This window comes from Engystomops pustulosus, chromosome 4, assembly GCF_040894005.1.
Source record: "Engystomops pustulosus chromosome 4, aEngPut4.maternal, whole genome shotgun sequence".
NCBI classification, from domain to species: Eukaryota; Metazoa; Chordata; class Amphibia; order Anura; family Leptodactylidae; genus Engystomops; species Engystomops pustulosus.
Genome location: NC_092414.1, coordinates 21,395,810 through 21,407,424, shown reverse-complemented (window position 1 = coordinate 21,407,424; position 11,615 = coordinate 21,395,810). Strand labels below are relative to the sequence as shown.

The 11,615-nt window shown below is 42.9% G+C and overlaps 1 protein-coding gene across 1 annotated transcript in view; it reads right to left on the bottom strand.

Moving 5' to 3' along the window:
- Positions 1-2,231: 2,231 nt before the first annotated feature.
- The window catches only part of LOC140128885 (carbohydrate sulfotransferase 1-like), a 32,415-nt gene continuing 23,031 nt past the window's right edge, over positions 2,232-11,615 (bottom strand). Inside the window, exons 2-3 of the mRNA XM_072150585.1 lie at positions 6,409-6,591; positions 2,232-3,556 (exon numbers count right to left, since the gene is read on the bottom strand). Of these exons, the coding sequence (XP_072006686.1) occupies positions 2,469-3,556; positions 6,409-6,553 (1,233 nt within the window). The 5' untranslated portion in view covers positions 6,554-6,591 and the 3' untranslated portion in view covers positions 2,232-2,468. The remainder of the gene's footprint in view (positions 3,557-6,408; positions 6,592-11,615) is intronic.

Sequence of the window (11,615 nt, the reverse complement as noted above, 5' to 3'; positions counted from 1 at the left end):
CGATCACGGGGGCGGCTTTGCTTGGGCTGCTGCGATCACGGGGGTGGCTTTGCTTGGGCTGCTGCGATCACGCGGGCGGCTTTGCTTGGGCTGCTGTGATCACTGGGGCGGCTTTGCTTGGGCTGCTGCGATCACGGGGGCGGCTTTGCTTGGGCTACTGCGATCACTGGGGCGGCTTTGCTTGGGCTGCTGCGATCACGGGGGCGGCTTTGCTTGGGCTGCTGCGATCACGCGGGCGGCTTTGCTTGGGCTGCTGTGATCACTGGGGCGGCTTTGCTTGGGCTGCTGCGATCACGGGGGCGGCTTTGCTTGGGCTACTGCGATCACTGGGGCGGCTTTGCTTGGGCTGCTGCGATCACGGGGGCGGCTTTGCTTGGGCTGCTGCGATCACGGGGGCGGGTTTGCGGAGGCCGTTGCGATCACAAACCCACAAACAACTATCGATCACCGCGCCGGGTTTCCGAGGCTGCACTAAATATTGATTAGTGATCAAACAAAAGGTTTCATATAGTATAGTGGGAGAGATCTGCCTGCCCTAGAATCTCTTTGGTTCTCCCTTTTCCACTTTTGGTTATTGTGCAGATCTCTGCCTCCCATAATCCCGCCTGTTCTTTGTGTATACATTCTGAAACCTGTCTGGCGGCCTCTGGATGGAGGAAAATTTTCAGATTGCAGACATCCAAAGGTGGAATCCCCCATTAATATGACTGATGAGTGACATTACCGTTGTCTGCAGCAAATACTGGGCATTTATCTGGATTATTCTCCCATACTGGGTAACTTCACTAGACGGCTGTGATGGGCTGCGATGTGTACAGCTGATCTGGGATGATTGGGAAAGTGATGGATAAGAATTGTGTGTGTGTGTACAAGGAAAGGGGAACATTACTCAATGGCAAGTGGCCTATCCAGCCTGAGGGTGCAGTCACACGATGCGTCACGTCGCGTTTTTGAGGCATTCCACTGGCTTCAGCTTTGATCACATGCTGAGGTTACATTGCTTTTTAGCAGATGCAGTGGAAACGCAATGTAACCTCAGCATGTAACCTCAAAAAACGCATCGTGTGAATGCACCCTAAAAAGGTTAAGTCGTAGAATATTATCCAATCTGAGGTCTGAGTGGTGGACCCCCACTGATCCGCTATCGCGGACCTACCCAAAAAAATGGATTAATGTCTAAAAGGGGGAAGAGTGAGACATCCCACTTACATATTGTGTGAGAATGTCCACTTTGGCTTGTGGTTTTCCAAATCTGCCAACAATTCAGGAGAATTCAGGTAAAATTTGGACTACCCTTTAAAAGCTAATTGGGAACCATAAGCAATCTGCTGTTGATGGATCTGGTGCTTCCTCTATGGCAGTGGTGGCGAACCTATGGCACAGGTGCCAGAGGTGGCACTCGGGGCCCTTTCTGTGGGCACCCAGCATATAATTTAGCAGATAGGACTCAAGGCTTCTTCCTGCAGTCCAAGACAGCCCATGACACGCCATTAAAGTGACACCTACTTGGCTGCCAGGACTACAGGAAAGGCCAGAAGGTGTTCACAGAGATGGATTATAATTTGAGCTCCTGCTTCCTCTTCAGGGGACCCTGGAGGGAAGCTGCAATGCTTTCTATTATATTGGTGTCCTCAGGACGCCAATATGATTGAAACTTGTGATACAGCAGAGATCAGTAGGTTACTGCTCAAACTGTCATGTTGGCACTTCGCAACATAAAAGTGGGTTTTGGTCTTAGTTTGGGCACTCAGTATCTAAAAGGTTCGCCATCACTGCTCTATGCTGAGTGTATCCACATTGCCGGGGTCGCAGAGATTAGGGCATACCATACCAAGGTGGTGCTATTGCAGAAGGCCATAAAAAATATTAGCTGCACTTTCGTTTTGGTTACTTGACCAAGAAAAATTTAAAAGGGGTGTCCAGGATTAGAAAAATAGGTCTTCTTTCTTCCCAGAATTTGCTCCCCACTTGTAGTACCAGACCTATGGACATTTCACCTCTGTTGAAATAAACAGAGCTGAGCTGCAATACCAGACACAACCTACAAACTGGGGTGGCGCTATTCCTAAAAAAAAAAAATCTATATCATTCTCTTCCAATCTTAGACGTCTGAGGTCTTGACAACGCTGTAAAATATGTTGAGTTTGTTGCTGAACTGGAAGTTAATTCCTATTTGAACCCATTCTGTAAAATCTGTACATCCATTATATAGAAAGCGCCTTACTCTGAAATAGGAAATAAAAATTTAATTTAAAAAAAAGAAAACTAATTTGTTCCCTTTTACTAAAATTACTGCAATTTTTTGTGAGTTGAAAGAAGCAGAACATTATTTGGGAATTCATTTTCTGGAGATGCCAACGCTTCTTCACCTTGTGTCTTGTTACTTGAGTTTACGGCTCTGTTCAGACTCGAGCCGTGTGAGATTGTTGTTCCAACAATACAGAATTAGCTTTTTTTGGCTTTATTTATTAGACAAATGGCAGAAATACTCTTGGTTCTACAAGACTCTGAGAGAGGTTCCTCAGCTGTTGGATGGAATCCACCACTTGATAACCAAGTTGGGACAAGGTGGAGTTGCAAACATCTTGGACAGTCTGGACTATACCGAAGTGTAAGTGTAGCCTCCAATTCTCCACAGTCTCTGATGATTTCCTGACGGTGGCAAATTTACTAGAATTAGGAGAAACTGTAGCATTCGTGTTCTCCTCGATCCATGAAGAGAGACCTTCCTTCCACTGAAGGCCTACAAAGTTGTAGATCTCGTTGGTCTTCTTGATAGGATCCTTGGCGAGGTCTTCATACCGTACCATCATATACTTCCCTCTCAGCCAAGGAGGTCTACTGAAAGCGGTCTCCAACGAGTTACTATAGTCCATACACATGTTCCTGATCAACGACAAGTCAATGTTGTGAGGCTTTCGGCCTGAAGAGTTCCATATTTGGTAAGATCTATACTGGTCTACAAAAGTGCTAATTCTTGAGGCCAAAACTGCTCTAGGGTCCCTGACAAGGTGGATAATCTTAAGATTCAGTCTCGGATCCTCCACTAGAGTCCTCATATGATTGATCTCGGGAATCCGTATGGTTTTTATCGCCATGGTTTTGTAGGCTCGACAAGTCATCGAGGCCAAAGTCAAGTTTACCTTTCGACAGGTCTTCAGACATTGGCTTTCTTGGATCTCCTGTGACAGGTTGCAGAGCGGTGGAGAACATAAAGCTTTACTCGCTCCCCTTCGGAAAAACGAAGACGTGACGTGATCTTTAGGTGCCGGTTTGATGTAGTTTTCCAGAAGATAGAAGTCACAGTCGTATAAGTTATGGAGCAAGTCTCTGAAGGCTCCGAGAAGGGATCGCCGGTCTATGGTGGTCAGCCCGTTGGCATTGGTAAACATGCTCTGTACATGGTAGAGGGGCTCAAACAGATAGAAGATGTCTGAGTTTTGGTTAAAAAGTTGACCAAGAAATGATGATCCGCTTCTGGCAGTGGCGTGGATCAAGATGTGTTTCCTGCCCTGTTGTCCATTGAGGTCTTCACATAAAGCTCTTGATAGGTTGTCTACAAAACAAATCACATGTAGGAAAGTTACTAAGGTAGAGATGTGGTCTTCAAGACTTGACATCTCTAGATACTCCACCACCAATTATCCAACTCCCACCCAATTATCACCACCAATTTGGCATAGGAAAGACTCAAACCACCACCAACCACCTTTCCTCATCTGGTTGAATGGACAGTTTCCAGCGCATGCGTGTCCACTCTCTATCCAGGACTACGGAAGCCCAAAAAAAAGCTTTTACTACAGTGCCCTCACGTTGGGTATATGTCCTTTCTAGAAATCCCTATTTTATGTGAACTGAAAGATGAGATTCTTATCTTTTAATGACACCAGAATCATGTTCCCAGGTGCTACAGAACTAAAGATAGCTGAGTCTGAAGTGACCTCTAAACTTGACTCATCTCAGGCAACAATGACTGTTCTCTGCTCATTTTCACATGACTTTGGAGAAGATTTTCTAGAGGTAAATGGGTGAGATTTCACATAAAAAAGATTTTTCATCCCCGGCCAGAGCGGGCTGGTAGTTTAATGGTAAAAAAATCTGTTGACGGGTTCCCTTTAAGTCTATAAATAGTATAACAATAGGGAAGAACAGGAGGTGTCCAGCAGAAATTTATAGGAAGTGTAATGAGGATCTCTTCTGCCCGGATTTATGATCTCCGTGTATTGTATTATGATGTGGAGTTAAAGCCTATAAATGTTTAATGACTCTCCAGGTTACAAAACAATACAGCGAGGAAATAATGTCCACAAACAACATTACTGAAGCCACACGATGCATATAAAACATGATAATGACTGACGGAAAAGACATCAAAATCCTGACAAAAGCAGAATGAATACCGAATATCCCACCGATCACCAGGTATCTAATACTAAATGTACCACCGACCACCAGGTATCTAATACTAAATGTACCACCAACCACCAGGTATCTAATACTAAATGTACCACCAACCACAGGTATCTAGTGCTGAATATACCACCGACCACCAGGAATCTAATACTAAATGTACCACCGACCACCAGGTATCTAATACTAAATGTACCGCTGACCACCAGGTATCTAATACTAAATGTACCGCTGACCACCAGGTATCTAATACTGAATATACCACCGAACACCAGGTATCTAATACTGAATATACCACTAACCACCAGGAATCTAATGCTGCATAAACCACTGACCACCAGGTATCTAATACTGAATATACCACCGACCACCAGGTATCTAATACTGAATATACCACTGACCACCATGTATCTAATACTGAATGTACCACCGACCACCAGGTATCTAATACTGAATATACCACCGACCACCAGGTATCTAATACTGAATATACCACTAACAACCAAGTATCTAACACTGAATATACCACCGACCACCAAGTATCTAATACTAAATATACCACTGACCACCAGGTATCTAATACTGAATATACCACCGACCACCAAGTATCTAATACTAAATATACCACTGACCAACCAGGTATCTAACACTGAATATACCACCGACCACCAGGTATCTAATACTAAATATACCACTGACCACTAGGTATCTAATACTAAATATACCACTGACCACCAGCTATCTAACACTGAATATACCACCGACCACCAGGTATCTAATACTGAATATACCACCGACCACCAGGTATCTACTACTGAATGTACCACTGACCACCAGGTATCTAATACTGAATATACCACTAACAACCAAGTATCTAACACTGAATATACCACCGACCACCAAGTATCTAATACTAAATATACCACTGACCACCAGGTATCTAATACTGAATATACCACCGACCACCAAGTATCTAATACTAAATATACCACTGACCAACCAGGTATCTAACACTGAATATACCACCGACCACCAGGTATCTAATACTAAATATACCACTGACCACTAGGTATCTAATACTAAATATACCACTGACCACCAGCTATCTAACACTGAATATACCACCGACCACCAGGTATCTAATACTGAATATACCACCGACCACCAGGTATCTACTACTGAATGTACCACTGACCACCAGGTATCTAACACTGAATATACCACCGACCACCAGGTATCTAATACTGAATGTACCACCGACCACCAGGTATCTAATACTGAATATACCACCGACCACCAGGTATCTAATACTGAATGTACCACTGACCACCAGGTATCTAACACTGAATATAACACCGACCACCAGGTATCTAATACTGAATATACCACTGACCACCAGCTATCTAACACTGAATATACCACCGACCACCAGGTATCTAATACTAAATATACCACTGACCACCAGGTATCTAATACTAAATATACCACTGACCACCAGGTATCTAATACTAAATATACCACTGACCACCAGCTATCTAACACTGAATATACCACCGACCACCAGGTATCTAATACTGAATGTACCACCGACCACCAGGAATCTAATACTGAATATACCACCGACCACCAGGTATCTAATACTGAATGTACCACTGACCACCAGGTATCTAACACTGAATATAACACCGACCACCAGGTATCTAATACTGAATATACCACTGACCACCAGCTATCTAACACTGAATATACCACCGACCACCAGGTATCTAATACTAAATATACCACTGACCACCAGGTATCTAATACTAAATATACCACTGACCACCAGGTATCTAATACTAAATATACCACTGACCACCAGCTATCTAACACTGAATATACCACCGACCACCAGGTATCTAATACTGAATGTACCACTGACCACCAGGTATCTAATACTGAATATACCATCATCCAGCTGTTGGTGCTAGATAGAAAACGTAGATGTCATTTTATCACCTTTGAAGTGTCCACAGCGATTCTCGGTGGTCGCGCTCCTGCAAGGTGACGTGAAGTTCATCCTGAGGGACTTAATGGCCGTGTATTGGATTCCCAGGGATGTAAATACTATCAACACAAGGACTTTCCAGGAACACTCCATCATTCAGAATTTACATAGCTCCAGCGGGATGTCCACGGCTCCTATGGAGGACATGAAACAACGTGAGGGAACATTGAAAACATGGATAAAATAATGAATAAAATCAATATACTGTAGAACAAACTTGTTTACAATTTTTTTTAAAGGGATCGGAAGGAGATCTTGAGACCCTGTAAATATATACACATACCCCAGTCTATTACAATCCCCTGTCCCACATGCAAACCCTTGATCAGGGATCCTAAACATACACTCAAAGTCCAGATTTTGGTACTGCAGGCCACAACCAAACGCTTAAAAAATATTATAAATTACACTCAAAAGCACAAAAATAACAAAATAACTACAACCCAAATTAGACACCCTTATTGAAGACTGATCCTAAACCCAATTCCCAAAGTAAATGCAAGTCACAAAACTTCCTCGAAAACTACAAAGCAGAAGGCGTGTCAGACTACATATTGTTTCTTTGCAGTCTGTTACCATGGAGACACAGATGAATTATACAAACAAATGGAGAAGCAATAAAGATCTATTGCGAATTTTAATATGAATTAAGGGGATATTTTTAATAAAATGTCTGTGAATGTTTATATAGACTTTAAGTAGTAACAAACCCCATCCCCTTTAAAGGACATCTACCACCAGGATGAAGGATTGTAAACCAAGCACATTTACATGCTGTTGTGTGCCCCCTCTACCAAGATCTGCTCTTCTTTTAGCTTCTAATGCCCTCGTTTTTACAAAAAAAGGTTTTTAAAATTATGCAAATAACCCTGAGGGGATCCAGGCTCCATTGACATCTACGGAAATGGAGCCTGCAGGCTCATTTGCATATTTTTAAAAAGATTTTTTTTCCCGTAAAAACTAGGGCTTAAGAAGCTGAAAGCAGAGCAGATCCTTGCAAAGGGGGCACACACCTGCATGCCAATGTGCTTGGTTTACAATCCTTCATCCTGGTGGTAGATTTCCTTTAACAATGAACGAATACACTAATAATTACCACATGTCAGATTAGAAAGGAAGCGCCATTAAGAGCGACTGCCATTGATTTGATTAATAATCACAATTATCTATCGGAATTGAAGACACTTAAAGGACTCCAGATGTCCTCCAGTAGGACGGGGGGCAGCGCCGGAGCGGGATTCGACAAAGACTTTTGTTTGTCCTGGATATTAATCCTAACCACAATGAAAAGACTTCCGAAAAAGTAAAGAATAGGCGTCTCGCCTGGAGAAGGGGCCTATTGTGTCGGCGCAGGTTCTGTCGTCTGGTGACATATTTCATTTCTAGAATGAGCTGTCAAGGTGCAGGTGATAAGATCTTACGGAACAATGTATGAATAGGATCCGCGTGCGGGGGAAGGGGGGGGGGGTTGTGTCTTGTCACCAGAATCCAAAATAATACAGTCTCGCCTCTCCGAGGGAACAAAAGACATAAAGATGAGTGGCAGGGACAAGTGTCCTGCTAGTTTATTATAGTCTTCATTGTCACTGCAATAGGGAGTGAGCGCAATGTTATCAGATATCACCAAAAAGGTGGGGAATTTTTGGGGTAATGCAAATGATAAGAATATATCAAAAAATTAAAGGGGCAGGATATGAGGTTAGTAGTACTGCGCTGTGCCCATATATACAGGATAGGAGTAGTAGTACTGTGCTGTGCCCATATATACAGGATAGGAGTAGTAGTACTGCGCTGTGCCCATATATACAGGATAGGAGTAGTAGTACTGCGCTGTGCCCATATATACAGGATAGGAGTAGTAGTACTGTGCTGTGCCCATATATACAGGATAGGAGTAGTAGTACTGCGCTGTGCCCATATATACAGAATAGGAGTAGTAGTACTGCGCTGTGCCCATATATACAGGATAGGAGTAGTAGTACTGCGCTGTGCCCATATATACAGGATAGGAGTAGTAGTACTGCGCTGTGCCCATATATACAGGATAGGAGTAGTAGTACTGCGCTGTGCCCATATATACAGGATAAGAGTAGTAGTGCTGTGCTGCGCCCATATATACAGTATAGGAGTAGTAGTGCTGTGCTGCGCCCATATATACAGGATAGGAGTAGTAGTACTGTGCTGTGCCTATATATACAGGATAGGAGTAAGAGTACTGCGCTGTGCCCATATATACAGGATAGGAGTAGTAGTATTACGCTGTGCCCATATATACAGGATAGGAGTAGTAGTACTGCGCTGTGCCCATATATACAGGATAGGAGTAGTAGTACTGCACTGTGCCTATATATACAGGATAGGAGTAATAGTATTGCGCTGTGCCCATATAGACATGATAGGAGTAGTAGTGATGTGCAGTGTCCACATATAAAGGAAAGAGTAAGAGTAGTAATACTGTGCTGTGCCCATACCGCATAGGAGTAGTAGTACTGTGCAATGTCCATACTGTTTATGCAGTATAGGAGTAGACACACAAACAAGCCACTATTCAAAACTAATAAAATTTCATGGTAAATTGTAATTTATAGTACAGTACCCAGTAATGGCCTTTAGATGGTGCTGTCTTTTGCACTACTAATCCATAACTTAACTTCATGCATCGCCATCTAGTGGCTGTATAGCTGTATAACATGCCTTAAATTCTATGTAATATATATCAAATGACTTTATAATTTGGATCCCAATTGTCGTTGATCTGTTTATCCCCCAGCATTATTATTCATTCCTTGCCTTACGTTTCTTTGTTCTGATATTGTTTACAAATCATTTCCTTAGTTATAATTATCTCGGTCCTTATAGACCCCACTGTCGCTGTTCCAGACCTGATGATATGACTTTGTAGAATCCAATTACATTTCACTCCCCCCTCCCCCCTACTTTCACATTTGCAGTCTGGACATCTCTTTAGTAACCTCAGTGATTTGTTCTCTGTAAGATATTTATTTCCTGCTCGGCTCATTTATCAAAATTACGTGTGTGACAAAGGGGTTTCAGGGGGATCCACCTTATCTGCGGGCACCAGTGGGGCTCATCATTACTACACGGCCATCTGTTTCGCTTCCAAGATCATGACAATCGGTTAACAACACGACAGCACGGGTAACAAAACTAACAGGATCAACAAGAATGGCTATTGGGAACGTGTCTGGGAATTAAAGGGATTGTCCTTCTTCTCGATATGAGAGCCTATTGGTGTTGAAAAAGTCACAAATGAGACCAGGGCCCTCTTGCCTTATACAATACTTTGCCCAGAGCCCCTTCTCCTTACAGGACCTCTGCAAAACCATATGTCTCCTAGTGTGGCCACTGCTGGATAAATGTGGTATTACAGGGTAAATATTTAAAGAGAACCTTTCGCCACCTTTCACCAAACCCGCAGGAGCTGTTTCAAAGATTTAGGAACATTTTGAATTTTCTTTCTAGCCCCAATGGTTGCTGAGATATCAGCCCCAGTATCTGACCATTATAATCCTCTCCACTGTCCAAGAGGAGGAGATAGAGCCAAGGAGGTGGGTGTGTGTTATGATAATCTTCTACTTGTCAGAAAAGATTAGTATGACACACTCCTCTGTTCCAGCACCTCCTCTCTGACAGTGCAGAGGATTATTATGGTCAGATATCGGGACTGATATCTCTACAACTGTGGGGGCTAGAAAGAAGATTCTAAATATGTAGGAGCCCCTATGTTCAAAAAAGATTTTTCTAAATGATCTTTAGGACAGGCGATCAATGTGGTTGGTTGATGATATCAACTCTGAATTGCTGGAGATAGAGACAAGTGAGAAGAAGCAGAGTCACAATACTGGAACCACAGGTCCTGGCACACCATCAATTGGTGAGAATGACACCCCCGTTCTGGTGATTGGAGGGGGTCCCAGCAGGTTGATCACCACTGATCAGATTGTTATCCCTTATTCTTTGGATAGGGATAATACTCAAACTTTGGACAATACCTTTAATGCTCCACGTTCACACTAATCTTCCTCCACACCTTGTTGGTCTGGTATCGGCACCACACCCCTAGTATAATTTTCAGCTATTGGATTAAATCAGTTCAGCTCAGTTCAGTTCATAGAATCATTCCACAGGACCAGTGAACATTGTACAATGTAATATCTTCTACTTACAGATACTGCACAGTAGAACAGGCTCCTCTAATGCAGAACTCCACACTGCGCTCCCGAACCTTGGGTTCCGACCTTTGGCCTTCCTCCAGGGCACATATAATATTTATATAATAACTCTTTATGCCACAATATTTCATATCAAAACTCGTCGCATGTTCCTGCATTAAAGGGATCTTTTCCATGAGGATGTAAGCCCACAAAATGCTGACTACCTGCTATAGTGTCATCAACTGAAGCCTGTTTGCAAACCTTGACTGGCAGTGCATCATCAAGTATAGGCTCATTAGTAATTTTATGTCACAAAATTACCAGTTCTGAACAATCCCTTTAAGAAATTACAAGGGTTTCCGCATCCAGGATTCTCATTCATAAGTCACAGCAGGAAACTATAGTCCTGAAGGACCCAGTCTATCTCCACACTACATACCCAGCTCATTATTGCATGTAATACCACTTGTCACCTGTGATGGCACTGTAGGTAAATGGAATAGTCTGTACCGCCCACTTGACAGTAGAACTAATGGCACTGATTTCTTGGGAATGGTGGGGACAAGAGTAAAAATTCCAACTGCATTGGAATCAGTGGATTGGTCACTATTATAGTATACAAAGAGTTTAGAGTTGGGAAAGTTGATGAAATGTCCCCTTTAAATTTATTACCAAGGGTTTAGTTGGCATCCCGAATTCGGCACATAACATTTTTAGCTTTGATTCAGCGTGAACGTTACTCGCTAGAACAGAACTTAGTCACAACTTAAAATTAGAATCGACAATCTGTTAGAAATATCCATCTCTGATTTCCGGGAGCGGATCAATAAGACCATCTTAAAAAAAATAAATCCAATCAGTTTATGCTGCAGCGTTTACTCATCGCCATAGAAAGACAGGACAAGGCTCAGGGCAGCACGCCAGCACCAAGTGTCACAAGCTGTCACATCAACGTCACTACACGGAGAAGCGATGGCTTCAAT